The sequence below is a fragment of the Anopheles stephensi genome, unplaced genomic scaffold (genome assembly GCF_013141755.1).
Source record: "Anopheles stephensi strain Indian unplaced genomic scaffold, UCI_ANSTEP_V1.0 ucontig95, whole genome shotgun sequence".
Lineage (NCBI taxonomy): Eukaryota > Metazoa > Arthropoda > Insecta > Diptera > Culicidae > Anopheles > Anopheles stephensi.
The window spans coordinates 19,046-38,693 of NW_023405466.1; the positions used below are offsets into that span (position 1 = coordinate 19,046).

Here is a 19,648-nt window from a genome sequence, read left to right on the forward strand (position 1 = left end):
GGCTGTGGACAAGCGACGTCAAATACGGTGCGTTAATTTCATTCATGCCCAGCAGTGGTTTTGTGAGCGTTTTTTTTTTTTTGTTCCCTTCGCTTAATTCATATCAAACACTGTTGGGAGTTTCATGATTGGTTACACTGCGGTCCATAAAACTAGGCACGGGGGTTTCTTCGGGTGAACGAAAATTTTATGCAGAGAGCATGAAATGTGGGTTTTGGTTTTCTTATTTTATTCATTTATTTTCGTTATTACGGTCATGCCGTATTGTCGAGAAGACTCTCCACATGGTGTTTACACATAATTATTGTAGTAGGCATTTCCTCATACTGTATTGTCTTATCCCGGACATACCCGGTTGAAGTGTTGCGATCGCAGCTCTATCTTGTTGTTGCTGCATCATCCGTAAGTGGTCATATGGTGTCGTTGCTTGTAGCTTTCGTCCTTGCTGTGTAGAGTTCTGTTGGTTTGCTTTGTTCGTTGGTTGTTGCTGTCGTTCTTGTATTCGCTCAACTTGTGTTCCGTGTTTTTTACATGTTCACTACCTACATGAATCCACTAATATACACAAATACAAAACATACAACTGGGATGACTAAGGGGAAGGGAAACACTAAGAGGTTTAAACCGTGCTCTCTTGCAAATCTGAAAATGCACTTCATGTACTGCAGGTCTTTTGTTTGCAAAATGTCTCTGATTGGGATACCTTTCAGGGATTGGGAATTTGTTGCACAAAATAGTCTGAACTCTTCACAGACCTAACCGTTTTGAGTGCTTCAACAGCACTAAGACTGTCAGTGAAGATAAAGTGGTATTCTGGAAGATAAAGGAAGTTCTGGTGGTCTGGCACTAATAAACAGCAGCACAAGAAATATTGCTGCTAGCTCAGCAATATAAATAGTACACGGTTGCCTCAATTTATGAAAAAAATTTATGGTTGTGCTGTATACCCCGAAACATGTGCCATGGTGTGATGACAAACAGTCAGTGAAGTATTGTTTATTACTATCTAAATGACCGTACTTGTCCACAAAAATGCTGGGAAGTACTATCCAGCGAAGACTATCCGGGACAGTCCTAATTTCCTCCGTCATCGAGGAATCGACACTTAAAATTGAACTGTAGGTCTCTGGGAGCACGACACGATTTGAATATGTTATCGCGCTAGGGTGTGCCTGTGGTGAAACAAAATCATGATATACATTCATGATTTTGCTTTTGGATTGTAGCTCTAGCAGGGATTTAGTAGTAGTAGTAGTAATAGTTTATTTGGATGAAGTTCATTGTAGTTTGTACATGGATAATATCTTATCTTTCCTCGTTATTTTGAATAGATTTTTGAGCTTGTCGATTTTGGGAGACAATTTACCATTTTGGCGTTTGAACAGTATAGTGGGAAAATTTTCAAGGCAAAAACCCACATCACGGATAAAAAAAAATCCAGCAGGCATTTGAAATTTTTGATTACCAAAGGGTTGGATACGACGAAACGAATAAGAAGGCGGAGCGAAAGATACAAAAATCTTATTTTTAGGGGCATCACTCCAGACATCACTTCCAAGGACATGTTATGAGTTAATTTCATGCTGCCCATAGCAATCCTCAAGCATCGATACTGAATTCTTTCCAATGTTATTAGATGCGTTTTGGGTGCCCAGTGAAAACATATATTTCCATACTCCAAAACAGATCGTATTGTGGTTTTGTTTAAACGTAACACATCTATTGGATGTGCACCCCACCAGAATCCAGTAATAGTTTTTAAGAAGTTTTTTTCTGCTGGTGCATTTTTAGGGTTTGTATATCTGTAATTATTTTTCTGTTCAATTAGGGACGATAAAATAGCGATACGGTCAGGCCGTTCTTCATGAAAAAGTGACGGTAAAATAATAGCGCGGTGCCTGTTGCTTACATTTCCAGACCGAGATAAAATTTGAAAAACTTACTATCCAGGTACGGGTAAATTATTGGAAAGAAATATATTAAAAAAAGGATTTAAATGTTTGGACTACCACTTAAATTGTGCTGAATAACGCTACAATTCTCGCTGTGGCAGGTGCGCAGGATAAATCCCCCCAAACTTGCGCACAAAATTATTTGAATTTGCGTGCAACGCTGATCCCACGGATGCAGCCTAAGAACGCAGCCAATGATGATTTAGGGCCATGTGGTACTAGGTGAGAGAGGTTGCCGGCTCTCTTCAAGCTTATGACCGATACTCCCTCCACATCAAGTGAATATCTGCGTTTAGTTTTGTTTTAATTTTACTATAAATAATCATTACGTGTTGTTTTACTCCTAGCATTTCGAGACGTTGAATGGCTGCATACATTTTACAAGCTGCATGTGAAACAAAATGGTCTTTACGCACTTCGCGATTGTTCTATAAAACCTGTAATAAATTCTCTTTTTTATTTTTTAATTAATTTATTTAATTAATTTTTATTAATTTTTTTATTTAATTTTTTTCGCAGTATTTTATCTAAATTTTGTTAACTATAAAATAAGTTGCTGACAAAGAAAATTGTGAATACATGTAACGATAACGAAAAGCAACGGCCAAAGCGTGCGTAACGGTCCGTTCGTGCACGAGCAATCATCCAGCAATTGTCAAACACAAATCCAACATGGCGCCCAGCCAACACTATAAACAAACCTTGCCGTCGCTCAATTGGGATCAGTGAAAGAGAAAAAAATTGTTGGTGGCCCGTGCTGCGACTCGATATCGACAAATTTACCTTCGGGTTGGTGTTTTAGATCAACTCTCTTAATGTTAAAACTGTTATAGGAAAACGTCGCGCACAATGGGGTAAGTAGAGCGTCGAAATTGACTCGGAAAAGGCTGCACAGCATTCGCCAAAGTGCGCGTCTCTGACGATGGGCTATCATGAGATGCGAACGATCCCCGGTGATACAGAACACGGATTCTGTACACCACCCACAATCGAGGGGCAAACGATAGAGCAAAGAAAAAAGAACGAAATTGGCTGGGAACGAGCTGAACGAGCGGAGTCGCGTTCCGCCGCCGTGTGTGGCTTTGTTTACAGTGGTTCTTTAAAAATTTTGCAGGGAGCAACCAATTTTCACTTGCAACGCTCATGTGTTCCACATAGATCCCAAAACCAAACGCACATGGATAACAGCAAGCTCGAAGGCCATCGCTGTTAGCTTTTTCTACGATTCCTCTCGCAATCTCTACCGAATTATCAGTGTTGAAGGGAGCAAGGTAGGCTGTGGGCAGCAAGTCTGTCAACGTTGATTCCCCATTTGCGTGTACCCAGGGCACTAACTATGCGCTTCCTCATTATTTGTAACAGGCTGTTATCAACTCAACTATTACTCCGAACATGACCTTTACCCAAACGTCCCAAAAGTTTGGCCAATGGAGTGATGTACGTGCCAACACAGTTTACGGGCTTGGCTTTGCCTCGGAAGCGGAGCTTGGTAAGGTAAGTCGAATCGAATGGTAAACATTGGACGGGCTTGGATAGAGGAGTTATCTAAAGAGAGTCGTTTAACATTATTTTGCAGTTCATCGTAAAGTTTCAAGAAGTGAAGGAAGCCACGAAGGATGCGCTAAACAAAGCGTCGGCCAACGGCAATTCTGCTGCTGCATCGGCCAACGCATCGCCTATTACGGCCCGTGCATCGGCCAACAGTGGCGATATTTTCGAATCCGGAAACTTGGAACCACCGCTGGCACCGGCAAGTAGCATTTCAACGGTATGTGGCGCAAATTAGTGCTAAGATTCGAGGTAGTTGAACGGCGATCATTATCTGACTTTCTTTCTTGTCTTCCGCCTCACGAATCTTTCAACAGAGCTGTAAAACGGACAGTCCATCGCATAACAATATCACTGAGACGAATGCTAACAATCTGAACAATGAACTGAAGCAATTGTCAATTAACAATTCCGCATCGAATGATGGCACGGTAACTTCAACATCGGAACAGCAACTAAAATACGAGAACGAAAGATTGAAGCTTGCCCTAGCACAAAGGTAACGAACGTGGCGTAATGCCAGCTGTGGAACGAAAAACGGACCATGGATGAACACATACTTACTAACTGGTCAATGTCGTTTCGTTTGTCTCTATACAGCTCTGCCAATGCTAAAAAATGGGAGATCGAGTTGGCAACACTGAAGAGTAACAACCTACGATTAACGAGCGCGTTGCAGGTTCGTATCGGGAATATTTGCTACCGTAGCAAAACATATTCTTAATCGCAACCAAATGCATCTTTTGGTCCCATAGGAATCAACGGCAAACGTAGACGAGTGGAAGCGGCAACTGCACTCGTATAAGGAAGAAAATCAAAGATTGAAATTACGCTACCAGGATCTGGAAGCAGGCAAGGGTGGAGTTGTGCCTGCGGCTGGTGGAGGTACGAGTGCTGCCGGTATAGCTTCGAACGAGCTAACAGAAGAGCTGCGACGTGAGATTGTGTCGCTAAAGTCCCGGATTGAAGGGCTGGAAGCCGAACTCATGAATCAGGAAATGGAACTAAAGGCAGCGAACAAGACGCTCAAAGATAAGCAAAACGATCCTACGGTACGTATTTCGGGGATGAGTGCCTTCATATAAGACTTGTTGTAACATTGAGTTTCCTTTCCGCCTTTTCACAGTTAAAACAGATGACTAATCTGTGCAGCCAGTTCAATGCACAAATCACTGAACTAAGCGGTATTCACAAGGAGATGGAGAAGCTGATTCAGGCCCAGCACAAATCTACTTGAGATATGAGTGTGCCAAAAGCAACATCGGTGGCCATTAGCAGTAATAGCTCGACCGCAGAATCTCCTTTCTCGCCGTTGGTCGAAGGCGGTTGTTGTAATCCGGGGAGCATGAAGGATGCATCTCTTCCAGGTAAAAGTGTAGCTACAACTAATAGTATTTTCAACTACCGTTCCAACATTAATAAGATACCACCAACGGGAAAGCAAGAGGAAACCAACGCACTTCCTGCAGCAAACATGGCAGCGAAAGGATCAGTTTCACCGGACAAGCACCTGTCCCACAGCAGTATTAGTGGTGCGGCGCTGACCGGTGGAACCAGAACAGGAGGGTCCACGATTGTTTTAATCAGCACTAAAATAAGTAACCCATCTGCAGTGAAGCTGGGACCGACGACAGTGGGGGCAACGATAAAAACGACCGGAACGTTGTACAATATTCCTTCTTCCTCCCCCACTGCTACTGCTGCTGCTAATATCGATCATGACGACGATAATCGCATCAAGCTGTCGATGATTTGTCAAGACGAAACAGCCAGCGCTACCCGCGACGAGGTAAACGGTCCGTCTGAGATGCAATCCACCAGCAAAACCGCAACCATACTGGTGTCGAAGCACAAGACCAAAACCGGACTACCGTTGCTGTTGAAAAAATCAAAAAAGTAACACCTTTTGTCCCCAAATTGCTTCTACAAGCATAGCCAACAAAACGAACGTTTGAACATGGATGAAAATCGGTGGCGGATTCTTTTGGAACGCACCGGTATCAGTTGGGCTGTTGCAAGATACTATTTTAATTTTAATCATTTAGGTTTTTTATGTTACTTTTTAAGCTTTCTTAATACGGTGTTTAGCTCACACTTTTTTATCATTTGACGTATGGTCCGAACAGTGGACTTGGAGCGGTGCAATTCTCGCAAAGTAGAATCAAATGGAACCGAACAACTCAAACACAAACAGTGCAAATTTTATAAGTATTATAATTTTATACGGTAATGATTTTAAAACGTGTACATTAAGGCAAACATTTTATTTAAATTATTTTGTTACTATCACAATCGAGTAACACTTTCTGCTTTTCGACGTACACATTCCACGAACAGCCATGAAGATTGCCAATATTTTACCTCTAACTTTAAGGAGCATTCCAAAAAGATCCTTACCCAACAACCCATTCTGCTTACTTTCCGTTGCTGCCCCTACAGTGGGGGCTTTTCTGAAGATCGATACCACGAACCGTTACAGTACCGTTAAAGAAGAACGCCAAAGATGTTTATGTGTTAAGTTTTTTTTTATTTTCACCACCACTCGAAACACGGTCGCGTAGGATGCGGGGCACAGTCTGTCAACTGCATTAATCATGGTTAGTGGAATAATATAGTTGGATTGTATTTTATTCATGCATGCATCATACACGAAACGTAAGCTTCAAAAACAAATACACACGTTCCCCCTCGCAAGCCAGCCGCCAGTACGTTTTTAAAATTCCAACAGAAAAGGTATATAATAGCGAAATGATGATCAAAATGTAGATGATAGTGATGCTAACGAAACAGTATAGAGAAAGGGAGAATGAGAGGCGTGCGGGGAGCGAGTTTGCTATATGAGAGAATCGTTGATCAAGGAACAGTAATTGAACATAGAGTTTAATAGGAAAGATCGAACCGAACCCCATCGTGGTGCGGGAAGAGTAGGAAAAAAGCTATAGCAGTTGTTAAAATGATACACTCTACTCTTGCGTACGTAAACCCCTAATAGAAGTTCTGCCTATTACTGTGGTACAATTTATCTCCATTTATTACTAACTAATCTTATGATGGAACACACGGATCACATAAGCCGGGTATTGCTTAGAAGCCACTGCACCCCACACCATGGGATGATTGGATGTGAGATGCGCTAGCGGATCCTGCAACCGTAAACGTTCGGCAGCACACACCGCATTCGGAGAATACGGTTCCAATCTACCATTTGTTCAGTTCAGATTCTTTCTCACGGATCGATATGCAACCGACTGTTCGATCCGATCCAAATCTGTATCGGCTCTTACAGAATCTCGCTGCGAATGGTTTGGGGCTGCAATTAATGCTGCTAATTAGATGTTTGCAATGTCTAGTGAAACATACAGTCGTTGCGTGCGGCAAGCCGGCAAAAGCTCGAATGCTAGAGTGTGTTGATGAGAAGATCCCATTTATAAGGTATTACTACTACTTAGCGGAATGTGAATCTGAATGGACAGACAAGAATCTTGAGCATATACATATATTATATATACATACATAGATATGAAAGCAAAACGCGCACAAAACCATACCGAGTTAGTTTGTGTAAACACGTCAGCCTCAACTCCTGCTACTCAATGTGATACGTTATCAGTATCCTTTGCGACGGCTCAACAACCCCATACACCACTGATTTTATGCCTATTATCATAGCGTTGAATACACGGATACGGGGAGGGAGAGTGGGGGAAAGGATAGAGAATCATAAATGGAAATTTTTTGCGTGTTCAAGATGAATGCTAGGAGTCTTACGAAAGCATGTTACAGCCAAGAAAATATTTAAATACATACACAACCTTTACTCCCTTGGGACGACATACACTCACACACACACACACGCGAACACACGCGAACCACACTATTGGATGAGGAAACCCCATATTAAAATTAATGACACTAGGGAACTCTGGTATATATAAGTAAACAAACAAACAAACGAAAACTATGTTATTGATAATGCGCAAATACTCCTTTTTACAATAAATCGAAAACCTGTTTGTCTACAGTATGTGAAAAAGCGCAATACAAGTGTGGCCCCTGATTATTATACACCTACGTTTACGGGTCGGAAAGTCGACCGGCTGCATGAGATCCTTAAGACAATATCACTTGTTTTGCTTATTTTCCGTCTCTACCTTAGGGCTTCCGAGGAGACCGTCTCTGGGTGGGATTTGAACCCCGGTCCTGTCGTTTGAAAACCAGCGCCGCTTGCGCCTCGACTACCGGTCCGCCCAATTTATTTGTTTAGTCGCGTGTTTTACCTCTTCGGTTCTTCGATTTATTAATGCTGTGTACAGATTAATCTGGCCCGTTTGGGTTTCGGCTGTATCCTCTCGCGAGTATCCCATCCCATTGTCCATCGGCTTTTCATCATGTGTGCTATGTACTGACAGAATATGACTGCATTATTAGCTCATTTGTTTAAGCCACTTCCAAGACTATCGAGGAACTGGAATTAAAGAGACTATGAATTTTAACTCTGAGTCCAGGGGTCAGCGCATTGTTCTGAACAGCGAAGAGCAGTTTGGAAGAGATGGACGATCTTATCGATCGTGGACGCATCGTCGATCTGTTATCCACTTGTGATGTAGCCAATACGGAGTTTACCTTGACTTTAGTTTCATTGTTATCCAAAGTTAGTGTATTGTGTTTAATGCCTACATCGTTACCAGCATTCAAAAAACATCCCACTACTACTACTCGACCATTTTTCTTTCCTTGCCCACATGAACGTTTACGCACGCGCACGTGGATTGATCACACCGTTAAATGTATATAAAAAAACGCGAAACTTTCCCTTTATTTCTTCTTTGTATTTGAACCTGTTACAGTACGTCTCTTAAATGATGTTACAAAAGTGTGAGAAACAGAAAGAACAAACGAGAACAAACTCGCTCAAGAATTGTGATACAGCACAGTAAATCTATCTATAATGCTTATAGACTACAGTTATGAGGTATATTTAAATTTGCTGGTATTTGTATCTATTGTTTTTTGTATGGTTTGATGTGAGTGTAGGTGTGGTTTTTCCTTGTTTTGTTTGTGAGGTATATTAAGGGCGCTACATGGTGCTCACGCGCAGGGAAGTCTTCTCGGTAGCGCGGTGCAGCAGGGCAAACGTAATAACAGTGCTCGTAATGCGTGTGATGTGCGACAGAAACTTGGCATACTGGGGGGTGTGCGCCACCCGATGCTTCCAAGGAGGGTAAGAAATTTGTTATCTGGTACTAAAAGTACTTAACTCTGTTTTCGTTTTCATCAACGTTTCGGTTATGCATACCCATCTGTTCGCTATTAGAAAAGGCACAATGGGCTTCATCAAGTCGGTTGGGCATGCAGTTCACGTGTCACAAGTTGCTGTCGCACATCCGTGGCGAAGCTCATCTGCAATTGACCGACAGTTTACTCCCCGCGGTGGCACGATGTAGCGTTTTGGCTATTGCATTGTGTGGTAAATTTTGTATATGGTGTATATGAAAATTAACTATTGCGGTAATATGGAACCCGTTGCAGTTGTTGGTGTGTGGTTGTTTGTTTGTGGTGTGAGGTGATTAGTTGGTTGACTATTGTTCGGTTATGGAGGTGTACACGTACCCAAAACCATTGCGAACGGTCGCAGGCACGCAAGGCTGTTTGCGGTGATCGGGGAAACATTTAAATATACCATCATGATGGTTAAACGTATGTAGAGTGTAAGAAATGATGCAAAGAAAAACGTTAACTGTAATGATGAAATGATTAGTCTGACCCGTACGACGGAGAAACCCCCACTACGGGGTTGCCTGTAGCAGCAGAATGGCAAACGGAAAATGAAAATAGTTTGCAAAGAAGAAAGGGTTTGTAACAGCAAACCCGAAGGCTGCCTCGGCTGCGGATATGAGAGCACGATCCATCCGGATTGTCAGCTAACGGTGACTTCCTGCCCTTGACTACGCCCAAATGTTTCGCGCCATCGTTCCCATCCTGAACGTTGTGCTTAGGCAACAAAGTCCAGCGGTCGATTAAAGCCTCCCTTCCGGTTCATGTACTGTCGATATTTGCGCTTCAATATGACGTGCACTTCACCGACATCGTTGCCCTCCACCTTTTTGCCTTTCGTTGTATCGAACCCACAGAAGCCCATCGTCTTGAGCATCTCCTGCTCTTCCGGCGTTTTACCCTCCAGTTCAGATTCAGGTACCATGGGTTTCATTTGGGCAGTACGACGTGACGAGGAAGCGGTGGGTTTATCCAGATTTCGTTCGTATGACCTGAAAAGTGGATTAACCGTTCATCAGCGCTGTTCACGTTTGATTGCACCATGATATGTGCGCCAGAGTGGTGACGGAAGTCTAATCTTCCGAAATCTTCCTGGCACCTTCTAATGCATTTCGCTACGAATTTTAGGATAACTCATACACTACACTTTGCTAATGTTCACCTCGATCTCGAACGCGATCTGGATCTGGATCGCGATTTCCTTCTGCTTCGATCCCGGTCCCGGTCTCGATCTCTTTCCCGTTCGGCTGAACGTTTGCGGTCACTGAAGCACATAGATATAAGAAAGAATAGATAAGCAACGGTGCAATGGTGTGTCACTGCGGGTTACTTTAACCCATCCGGAGCCTTGATACCGACCTAGTCTTATTCGGTCGCTAGGCACAAGCACTATGATAAGACTTAAGATCATGTTCTTCGGCAGGAATCCTTTGAACGTAGATTATTAAAAGGGTTGCAGTGCAGTTGAGTGCATTCTCCCCTATAGAGTAGGGGTATTGGCGTTAATTGCAAAAAAATTGTCTTCACAACATGAAACAGAACCCCTTTTCCGGACATCAAAGAAAACGGCTGCCATTAACCGGCAACCCATGCGAAAAGAGGGGGGGTTGGATGCATTCAGAGGGTCAACACATAACCGCCTTTTCTACGGACCGGTTGATGTGAAATTGTGGCACATAGGTGATACGAACATACGCAAGCGCATTGCTCGCGAGAAACAATCAGGACAACAAATGGTGCTCGGTACTTACCGCCCCCCGGATCGATCTCTGTCGCTCCGGTCCCTGGAACGCTTTCGGCGTCTGGGACGTTCGCGTTCCTTCCTGCGCTTGGGCGACGAAGGCATCTTTGAGGAAACGATGCTAACGATGTTGGATTGCAAGAAAGCATGTATTAACAAACACTACTAGGAACAAATTTATTACACAATTCACAAACTTACCGCGCTAAAACATTGGATAAAGCTTAACCTAACAGCTACGCCGGCATCGTATTCCGTGCCTCGCACGCCTGCACCCTTCTTCTTAAGAACTATTGAACAATCTGATCTATTCAGCGCCAAGCAAAGCAGGCTACACCATCTGCCACATTTTGACAGCTCCAATCCGTCGGCCGTTCCACATTTCTATGTATTTCGATGTTTTAACTTGATCATTGTTTTATAAACTTTTAATTGTTTTACCAAGTGTACGCAGTGAGTGAAACAGTTTTAAGATCATTTCTTATGCCGAATAGCGGATAATTGTTGATCTTTGTTTCAGCAGTGCTGTTTGCACTGCATCGTAAAACATTCAGCAAAACTGCAATAACTACAATAACAAGTCCAGCAGCACAAATTTGGTCTTGTCTTGTTGAAAATGTTTTATAATTAAATATGTAGAATAGCAAGAATCGGTCCTTGACTCTAGTTAACGTATTCAATGAGCTGAAATGATTGAAAAGTAGTTTGCAGGCTAATTTATTCGAAAAACTCCTTTCAAGAAAATGAGACAACGTAGAGCTGTCACTTTCAGGTGTCAAAACGACGGAGACCAAAGTCCAAAACCAAGTAGAAGAAGCATAATAATAACACCAACGTAAAACACGGAGTGCACGGATAGATAACATAGTTGGTCAAAGTCGTAATACAGTCAAGGAAATTGGAACCCTCTCGGCATGGCGACCAACTTCCGCAACACAACCCTTAATGAGGAAAGGATATTCGGCAATACCAGTGGCCTAAACACGTCGGGCGGATTGATTTCTACGAGTCATCCGCCCCCATTGCCACCCAGACCAGCGTTTTCTGGAGGTGGGGGAGATATGATGTTCGGTAATCGGTACGGATACGCTGGCCAATCTGGATACCACGGTTACAACCCTTACGGAGGATATTCCTCGATGGATATGTACGGGCCCAGAAGCTACGGGGGATATGGGATGGGCCAAGGATACGGTGGATACGGTAGCGGAGCATATGGCGGTGGAGCATTCAATTATCCTGAGCACAGGTTGGAGAAGTTGATAGGAAAAGAAGGAATGAATTTCGTGATTGACTCTACTTTCTCTCCAATCAAGGTTTATTCAACTAGCAGAGGAGAGCTCACGACCCGCTTTTCAGATCCTTGAATCACTCGTTGGTGCGGTGGGTAATGTGGCAACGATGCTGGATTCCACTTTCTTTGCCGTCACCAGCTCATTCCGTGCAGTGCTGAGTGTGGCCGCCAACTTGGCACACCTGAAGGGAACATTTGCTCAATTCTGGTCATCGCTAGCGGTTGTACGCGCGGCTGTGTGGTTGTATAAAAAGTGTGTTTGCTTTCCCGCGATGTAGTTGTGTATGAAATTAGACACAAATTTAACAGCTATCATTTCTACTCTACAGGATGCTGTACAAACTAAGAATAACAAAATCAGATCCAACAATGGACGCATTTAAGGAAGCATTCAATGGTTCTGCAAGTACCGATGCCGCCGTAAACAATCCGAGAAAGCATTCTTCTTCCCTGTTAGCTGCCCTGTTCATGGGTTTCATGCTGTCCGTACCGTATATGTTGATAAAACTATTCGCACCAAAAGTAACAGAAGATAGTGGTAAGAATGATGTGGAACTCGCAAGTTGTTTGAACTCTTTCTAATTCAACGCTACGCACCGTGTGTTTGTGTATTTATTTTTCCCAACAGCATTAAACGACCCTACCCTGTGGAGCAATCCAGTAGAGGTACAGGCATTGCACAAGTTCGATGCATCGAACGCTCAAGAGATGTCGATCCGCGCGGGACAATTAGTGTTGCTTGCACCGAAACAAATTCAAACCGACAAACACCTGCTAAACACCGGCTGGGTACTAGCGGCTTCGGCTGATCGAAAGACGTGCGGAATCATTCCACTAAACTACGTACAAGCACTAAAACAAACAATAGAAAGTCAGTAGATATTAGGGCTTAAGGGCCGAAGACCGGTGTCGGACAGCGGGATGAATAAACTAACGATTAACCATCGACCAGCGCGTTTTCGCGTTATTTTGTGTTCGGTTCGTCATTCGCTTACAAACGCCATCATCAATTCGTTTCGATGGAACGATATCAAACCTCGTGCGATAAACAAACATTTTTTTTTCTGCCATCGAGGACGGCTAGTTTGCAACGGCCAGGCGTTTTATCGCAGTTGCTCCCGTTATCTTAGCAAAACATTATGATTTAATGCATAGTGGATTAAAGTTTGCTTTGAAAACACCAATCCGAGAAGCAGAAGCTCGCGGCAGCAAGAAACGAGTTGAGAAGTCGGTATTCCAACGGGAAGCGTACGTGAGATAAGGCCATTTTTGCATGTTGTTTTGTAGAGTTTTCGGGCCGAAGCAGAAAAAAATAAAGCACCAGCGAAATAAATTCCTAAACCTTCCGCCATCCCAATCCGCCTGGCAACACTGCCGCTGAGTTGACGTGCGAGTGCGAGCGAGAGAGCAAGCTGGTGTAAGTTTCGACAACAGGTGAAAGCGAGATGAGTTTATTTGAGTTTCGATTTGTTGTTATATATACACTGTTGCGAAAAGTAAAATTCCCTGCGCTGCTACAGTAATTGCCTAAATGGTAGCTGTTAATTCTATTTCTGCAAATATCGGTGCGTAGTGCAAGCTTAGCAAACATCCAACCAATCGAAACGCACGGACCGGAAAAGGGAGGACAATGACCAACCAAGGAAATCCCGCAGCCGAGGGCTTCTCGCACTGTACCCTGTTGGCAAGCGTCGATGCGTACAACCCCGATACGCTGGATCTTTATCAGGATCTGGAGGCGAACCGGTATTGGTTCGCTTGCTTCAACGACATGTTGGCCAAGTTCGAACGCCAGGCGATGGCGAGCCAGTCGACGGATGCCAGCGCAAAAAACCGTGCCCAGTCCTTCCGGGAGCACTGTGTGGCTATGTTCGATAAGCTGCAGCAGGACAGACGGTAATCATGAACCCGCGGGACACACACACACCCACACACCCACACCCTCACACGCATCTTACCGCAACGCTCTGCCTTGACCCTAACTGTTGGTTGGTTGGCTTTTCCTTACAGCGAAACGGAAACACTTGGCATCAGAAATCTGCTGGAGGTGATCGAAAGTGGTCTCCGAAAGTTTGGCTTTGACGATCCCTGGAAGGAACAGAAAACGATCGAAAATAAAGCATCTGTAGGGCTGCTAAAACATCGGCTACAGCAGCTGGACAGCATAGCGAGCGAAAGGGAAAAATGGACCGAGCTGGTCCGTGGTGTATTAGCTGGTAGGTCTGGAAGACTGGAGAATCTTTTCTGATGCCTATGAAGGTGTCCTCGCTTCGCTCCGTATTTTCAAATTCTACCACTTTTGACGCTCTCATTTGCAGGTAACATGTTCGATTGGGGCGCTCAGGCTGTGACAAAAATTTTAGAAACAAATAATGGTTTCGGCCTCCAGCAGGCGCTGGATCGAATACAAAAAAGGCCGTGGTTGATTGACGATCTAGATGGCTGGCTTAACAGGATGCAGGTGAGATATCGATAAAGGTGATTGCGTTGTAATGCATTTTAAACTAATACTCGATTCAACGTATTTTAGCACGAACCACCACACCGCTGTGCTACGATTTTCACCGACAATGCCGGCATAGACTTTGTATTGGGCATTGTACCTTTGGTGCGCGAGTTGCTGAAGCGCAACACCAAAGTGTTGCTGTGCGCAACGCGTAATCCAGCAATCAACGATATTACCTACTCCGAGCTGACCAGAGCGATCGCCGATTGCTGCAAGGAGTGTGATATTCTGCGAACCGCCTACAGCGAACAAAACCGATTGTTGCTCTTCGGTAACGATCAAATCGGTCCATGCCTTGACTTTCGAATGATTTCAAAAGGTACGGTGTCGGGAAAGTTGTGGTGGACCGATCTTACTAATTATACGTTTCCATTCCCATCCCGTAGATTTAGCAGTAGCGATCGAACAAAATAAGGTCGATCTATTGATTATCGTCGGAATGGCACGGGCGCTGCACACCAACCTGTACGCAAAATTCGTGTGCGAAACATTCAAACTGGCTGTCGTAAAGAACGAATGGTTGGCAAAACGGTTAGGCGGAGAAACGTTTTCGGTGGTGTGTAAATATGAAAGGTAATATTACGTGGAATTACGTTTCACAGTCAACCAACGACGGAACGGGAACGACGACATGGACACACAAGGCATGAACTACTGAAAGAATCGTAATAAATATTGAACGTGAGTTTATTATATTTTACATATTGCTATAACACAGAGTGTACAGTTCAGCAAGTATTTACACCATCCTAGGGTTAGTCCAATTTTACCGTAAACGAGGCGCCACAGGAGCAGCCTTGATCTGCCTTGGGGTTGTTTATCACACGGAACCCGGAACGTATCAATTCCGTGTGGTAGTCGATGGTGGCGCCGCTCAGATACTCGATCGATGCACTATCGATCGCCACCTGTACACCGTCCCGGCTCACGACGACGTCATCGTCGCCGAGCTGTTTTTCAACCGAGAATTTGTACTGAAAGCCGGAGCAGCCGCCTCCTTCTACCGCAACGCGAAGAAAGGAGTTGGTTTTGCAAATTTCCTTCAAGCGATTGATGCAGGTATTGCTCAGCTGCACCGAGCTTGCGTCGGCTGCATTCGGTGCCGCATTTGACAACAATCGACGTTGTAGTAGCGACGCGATGGGAAAAGCAAAGCTGCGGGCACGAAAGAATGTTTTAGAAAAATGGCCCTCAATTGATGCCGGTGAAGCGCAATGTTTGCACTTGCCAGCTTACCGTCTTTGCACGAGCGCGTTCATCTTGTACCGAGTGTAATTGATGAAAACTAGACGAACTTCATGTTTCTACGACAAAATTGCATAAGGTCACTGTTTGTTGCGACAGCTTTCGGTGTTTATATTTTTCCTTTTCGCAGTAGGTTTGTTTTGATTGCGAACAGATCTGTCATCACTGTCATCCCCGACCGCGCACAAAAGTCGACCATCTGGGCAAGGCTGCCACGAGCTGGGTGACGTTTTATGAAACGGATTAATTTTTTAAGATAAACGAATTTGTGTAAACTATTACCTGATTCAAAAAATTTAGAAGCTTTTAGCTTTTGAACTCAACAAAGGAATTTTGCGTTTTGTTGTTTAGACACAAAATTCAAACGAGACACATTAACATTTGATGATAGTGCACTCACACGTGCAAAATGTATTACATTATCTCGGTCATAAGTCCTCGATACGTCGTCTTGGCGGACACATGCACGCCATAACTCCGTCTCAGTTTGGGTTCACCACGCTTGCTCTGTCGTATCGAGCTCTGATGAGTTCTATTCTCTGCTCAACTATACGATCCACACTTACGGGATCGAAAATTCATCGGTGCATCTTGCTGACACACGGGATTTTCATACAGGAAATCGTCTCATTAATCACCCACTCCGTTATACCTTCACCCTAATGCCATACAAAAAGTTATCCCTACATCCCATAAATACTAAATCGCCATGTACAACAGGCGTGGCAAATAGTTCACCTTTCATCTTCATGGCGGCAATAATGTTGGGCTCCGTCGTTGCCTCTTGGCCGATTTTGTTCGGATCGATTAAGTTAACCCAACCCGATGTGGTGCAAACTATCAGATGATCTTTAACCGATCGTGGAGCTGCGTAGATTTGTGATTGAACTTCTATTCGCCATATGGGCAGTAGGGTTTCACCGCCAACCGGTAAATATTCAATGCAGTGCAAGTTTCGATCGTAACATCCAACAATGAAATGTATTCGATCGTTGGTATGTTTTAATGTTTCGATCGATGAAAACACATTGCCGGGAAGCTTATGATTCGATATCTACGAACGAAAAAATATAAAATTTAGCAAATAATATAAATTGGTTTTTATGTGACACGCACGATTCGCCTGTAACTTACCTCCGTCCCACCTAATGCATCGTATATTCCGAAGGTGCCATCCACTCCACAGCAGGCAATTCTGTTGTACTCGGAGAGAAATGTGGGTGTGCTAAATATCGGAATATTGCGCGACGATAATGCTCGCCTCCATACACAATGACCTGAGGCTGCGCTTACTGCTGCCAACGTGCCATCCAAAGTGGTAACTAGAATTAATCCTTCATTCTCACCACCTAAAGCTACCGGTTGGGATAAAATTGGTTTGCTTCCTATCTGCACCTTCCATCGCAACGTCGGACTAGACTGTCCCTGCACAAATAAGAAAAGGGCATTTAGATTAATTTGTTAACGTATTGGGACTACTACCAGCTTACCCCTTCAATACAGTGCAAGTTGGCATCGGGGCTGTAGCATCCGAAGATGATTACATTCGTTTGCGGCAACACGAGAGGAGTACACTTGATCATTGCTCCAGCGTCGTACTTCCATGGTTGGCTCCCATCGAACGGATCGAAGCAATACAAAAACCCGTCGTAGCATCCTACCACACCCCGTACAACGTTGTTCTCGAGCGTGAGAAAACTGACGGCACATTCCACACGGTCTGGTAGCAAAATCCTTGAAACGACTGCATTTGTGTCGACAATTATCGTTAATACTATCCCAGAATGACTGCCAATCGTTAGGATATGGCCGAATTTTTCGCAAAACATTATTGACGCACGGGAATCTATACACTTCTTCAAATTGTAGTGACAAACGATCGTTAGCAAATCACTATTCGAAGTTTCATGCTTGCTCGCTTCAGCTTCCACGGGACGCATGCTTTTAGTTGTAACATTCCTTTCGACATATTTGAATGCCTCGTCCAACGGAATCGATGGGTCTATCAGCAGTGTAATCAGTTCTGGCAATTGTGCTTTAAACTTGTCTTGCAAAGCGGTGTGCAAACGAAGAGCGGCAAACGATGTTCCTCCAAGATCGATGAACGATGTGTTTAATTTCAGTTTTTTACTTACGCCATCTTTAGCAAGCCCGCAATCATGTGCAATACCCATCGTGCTGAGTTCATTTCGAAAAAAATCCACCGCTGAAATTTTCTCATCAGCGCAGGTTTGCCGTTTTAGCCGTTCGTAAATCTGTCGCAAACCATCAGCACAAACTTTACCGTGAGCAGACAGAGGAAACTTGTCGATCCGATGCAGCTCGTCTGGGAGATTTGAAGGCCTTAACTTAGCTCGCATTTCGGGCCAAAGCGTCTCTTCCACTGCGCAATCATTGCTGTCTGCTTTAACAAACATCACCAAACTATTTTTTTCACTGAAGAAGCACAACGCACATTGCAGCACGGAGGGATGGCTTTGCACTACTGATTCCACTTCCGATAAGCTAACCCGCCATCCGAAACGTTTGATCATCCGATTACTCCGGCCGCGGTAATAGTATTTGCCGTCTTGGGTAAGTTCCACCACATCTCCCGTTGGTCGGAAGACGACTCCTTCGCCAGAGAGTGTGTCGTAACTTTCGTCTGCATTTCCAAGTATAGCACATTTCCTAGAACTGCTGCCGATGTAGAGCTGACCTATTTTAGAGCCGTTCGTATTTGTTTCCGCTAGCAAACGTTCGTCGTCTAAGTTTCTTAGCTGCAGCGTTATCGAATGGTCCAGTGGTTTTCCTAGTGGAATTTCTTCTTCATTTTCGAGGCACACTTGTTGAATCATACTCCAGCATGAAACTTCCGTTATGCCGTAAATGTTGTACACACGCACTCGGCTTTCGGCCGGTCTTTTGAACGTTGGAAATTTCTCTCCACCTAAAACCAGAATTCTACAAATCGAAGAGAATTGAATTCTTTTAATAATTCCTCCTGCTCGAACAACTATACTTCACAGACGAACCTGAGCGTTGTTGCAGGGCCAAATATAACTTGCAATACATCAATCTTATCCCAACGTGCGAACATGGAAGGTGTCAGTTGCATTACCGTCACACCCGGAAAGAGCCGGGACAGTAGACGCTTAGCAGACAAGCGTATTGAGTTATCCACCAGCAGTAGCGTTGCACCGGCCCGCAGCCCCATTAGAATGTCGACCACAAACGGATCAAACGTTGGAAGCGAGCATACGAAAATGACATCACGCTCGCACAACTCTAACCGATCGGTGAGCGACAGTACATTTGGCATTATGCAGGCGCTTGGCACGAGCACTGTTTTGGGCCGACCCGTCGAACCTGAGGTTCGCACACAAAAGGCTAACCCAGGGTAGCATACCGTGCGGGATACACTGACTGCAAGGATCAGGTGCTTCGCGAAAACGCTTAATCCCAACAATATCTGCAGATCATCGCACTCCCCGGTTGGTTCGAGCTCCTCCAAGAAGTATGAAGCACATTCACCATACTCGGACAAAAGCTGATCGATTGCATGTGAACCTACACAGTAGAAACTGTTACCGGAGATGATAATGCTGCAAAGAAGAGGAACAACTCAATGATGTACCTTGAGCAGGCAGGGGGCTGGATTTCACGACCCATTTCTTACCCTCCTATAACGGCAATCAGTGCGGGACAGTGCAACAATTGTACGCCGATAATTTTCCCTTCGATGTGCTGTTCCCGTAAAACCATCGCTACCTTTTCCATTTCGTTCCATAGCTGCTCGTAGCTTACTTCACTGATGGCTTTACCAGAATGGTGATGTCTTATGGCAATGTGTTTGCTGCACTTTTTAAAAATTGTTCGATCAAGCAGTTCCATACGCACCGGCTTTGTTTACAAACTTCCCCGGCTTTCAGCTCGGGCTGTCAAAACGTCAAGCTGCAAGCTGCAAACGTGTATATGACACCTACTTAACAGCTCAAGCCGGATTTGGGATGTAGGATTATGTGGTGTATTTGTTTACTTTATTTACTTGTTTGTTATAAAATATTTACACATTTTAAACATATTTATTTTTAGATGACGTAGACAAG

General features: G+C 44.1%; 6 protein-coding genes across 7 annotated transcripts; 3 read left to right on the plus strand and 3 right to left on the minus strand.

The window, feature by feature from the left end:
- The first annotated feature begins 2,647 nt into the window (after positions 1-2,647).
- LOC118517342 (homer protein homolog 2-like) lies at positions 2,648-7,539 on the plus strand. Its single transcript, XM_036063327.1, has 8 exons — positions 2,648-2,806; positions 3,067-3,223; positions 3,315-3,446; positions 3,529-3,720; positions 3,818-3,999; positions 4,101-4,179; positions 4,256-4,552; positions 4,627-7,539. Exons 1-8 carry the CDS (start codon positions 2,802-2,804, stop codon positions 4,735-4,737), a joined length of 1,155 nt encoding a protein of 384 aa, XP_035919220.1. The 5' UTR covers positions 2,648-2,801; the 3' UTR covers positions 4,738-7,539.
- Positions 7,540-8,288: 749 nt separating this feature from the next.
- Positions 8,289-10,869, minus strand: LOC118517339 (U4/U6.U5 small nuclear ribonucleoprotein 27 kDa protein-like). Its single transcript, XM_036063323.1, has 4 exons — positions 10,717-10,869; positions 10,526-10,636; positions 9,937-10,038; positions 8,289-9,766 (listed from the first exon to the last, which is right to left on the minus strand). The coding sequence occupies exons 2-4, from the start codon at positions 10,618-10,620 to the stop codon at positions 9,493-9,495; spliced, it is 471 nt and encodes a 156-aa protein (XP_035919216.1). The 5' UTR covers positions 10,621-10,636; positions 10,717-10,869; the 3' UTR covers positions 8,289-9,492.
- Positions 10,870-11,292: 423 nt separating this feature from the next.
- Positions 11,293-12,758, plus strand: LOC118517338 (probable peroxisomal membrane protein PEX13). Its single transcript, XM_036063322.1, has 4 exons — positions 11,293-11,764; positions 11,832-12,062; positions 12,139-12,347; positions 12,438-12,758. The coding sequence occupies exons 1-4, from the start codon at positions 11,430-11,432 to the stop codon at positions 12,686-12,688; spliced, it is 1,026 nt and encodes a 341-aa protein (XP_035919215.1). The 5' UTR covers positions 11,293-11,429; the 3' UTR covers positions 12,689-12,758.
- A 138-nt stretch (positions 12,759-12,896) lies between these two features.
- Positions 12,897-15,028, plus strand: LOC118517337 (4'-phosphopantetheine phosphatase-like). The gene is made up of 5 exons (XM_036063321.1): positions 12,897-13,705; positions 13,820-14,025; positions 14,128-14,270; positions 14,340-14,634; positions 14,702-15,028. The coding sequence occupies exons 1-5, from the start codon at positions 13,440-13,442 to the stop codon at positions 14,890-14,892; spliced, it is 1,101 nt and encodes a 366-aa protein (XP_035919214.1). The 5' UTR covers positions 12,897-13,439; the 3' UTR covers positions 14,893-15,028.
- A 42-nt stretch (positions 15,029-15,070) lies between these two features.
- Positions 15,071-15,574, minus strand: LOC118517340 (iron-sulfur cluster assembly 2 homolog, mitochondrial-like). Its single transcript, XM_036063324.1, has 2 exons — positions 15,552-15,574; positions 15,071-15,470 (listed from the first exon to the last, which is right to left on the minus strand). The coding sequence occupies exons 1-2, from the start codon at positions 15,572-15,574 to the stop codon at positions 15,071-15,073; spliced, it is 423 nt and encodes a 140-aa protein (XP_035919217.1).
- A 36-nt stretch (positions 15,575-15,610) lies between these two features.
- LOC118517336 (beta-alanine-activating enzyme-like) lies at positions 15,611-19,472 on the minus strand. 2 transcript variants are annotated; one of them, XR_004908293.1, is made up of 6 exons: positions 19,219-19,468; positions 18,575-19,144; positions 17,051-18,503; positions 16,695-16,985; positions 15,843-16,614; positions 15,611-15,779 (listed from the first exon to the last, which is right to left on the minus strand). XR_004908293.1 is itself a non-coding variant. In XM_036063320.1 (5 exons), the coding sequence occupies exons 1-5, from the start codon at positions 19,431-19,433 to the stop codon at positions 16,207-16,209; spliced, it is 2,937 nt and encodes a 978-aa protein (XP_035919213.1). In that variant the 5' UTR covers positions 19,434-19,472; the 3' UTR covers positions 15,611-16,206. The 2 variants fall into 2 exon arrangements, 1 of the variants encoding a protein (XP_035919213.1); XM_036063320.1 differs by having other exon boundaries at positions 15,611-16,614; positions 19,219-19,472.
- Between the last annotated feature and the right edge of the window lie 176 nt (positions 19,473-19,648).

Coding starts and splice junctions, on each gene's coding strand:
- LOC118517340 (XM_036063324.1), bottom strand. CDS start 15,574: ATGAACGCGCTCGTGCAAAGACG. Junction 15,471..15,551: donor AACGCGCTCGTGCAAAGACG/GTAAGCTGGCAA, acceptor TCGTGCCCGCAG/CTTTGCTTTTCCCATCGCGT.
- LOC118517339 (XM_036063323.1), bottom strand. CDS start 10,620: ATGCCTTCGTCGCCCAAGCGCAGGAAGGAACGCGAACGTCCCAGACGC. Junction 10,039..10,525: donor AGAGATCGATCCGGGGGGCG/GTAAGTACCGAG, acceptor TATGTGCTTCAG/TGACCGCAAACGTTCAGCCG. Junction 9,767..9,936: donor AGATCGCGTTCGAGATCGAG/GTGAACATTAGC, acceptor TCCACTTTTCAG/GTCATACGAACGAAATCTGG.
- LOC118517342 (XM_036063327.1), top strand. Junction 3,447..3,528: donor CGGAAGCGGAGCTTGGTAAG/GTAAGTCGAATC, acceptor ATTATTTTGCAG/TTCATCGTAAAGTTTCAAGA. Junction 4,553..4,626: donor ATAAGCAAAACGATCCTACG/GTACGTATTTCG, acceptor GCCTTTTCACAG/TTAAAACAGATGACTAATCT.
- LOC118517338 (XM_036063322.1), top strand. CDS start 11,430: ATGGCGACCAACTTCCGCAACACAACCCTTAATGAGGAAAGGATATTC. Junction 12,063..12,138: donor GCTGTGTGGTTGTATAAAAA/GTGTGTTTGCTT, acceptor TCTACTCTACAG/GATGCTGTACAAACTAAGAA. Junction 12,348..12,437: donor AAAAGTAACAGAAGATAGTG/GTAAGAATGATG, acceptor TTTTCCCAACAG/CATTAAACGACCCTACCCTG.
- LOC118517337 (XM_036063321.1), top strand. CDS start 13,440: ATGACCAACCAAGGAAATCCCGCAGCCGAGGGCTTCTCGCACTGTACC. Junction 13,706..13,819: donor AAGCTGCAGCAGGACAGACG/GTAATCATGAAC, acceptor TTTTCCTTACAG/CGAAACGGAAACACTTGGCA. Junction 14,271..14,339: donor GCTGGCTTAACAGGATGCAG/GTGAGATATCGA, acceptor AACGTATTTTAG/CACGAACCACCACACCGCTG.
- LOC118517336 (XM_036063320.1), bottom strand. CDS start 19,433: ATGGAACTGCTTGATCGAACAATTTTTAAAAAGTGCAGCAAACACATT. Junction 19,145..19,218: donor CTGATTGCCGTTATAGGAGG/GTAAGAAATGGG, acceptor TCTTCTTTGCAG/CATTATCATCTCCGGTAACA. Junction 16,615..16,694: donor ATGCATTAGGTGGGACGGAG/GTAAGTTACAGG, acceptor TTTCGTTCGTAG/ATATCGAATCATAAGCTTCC.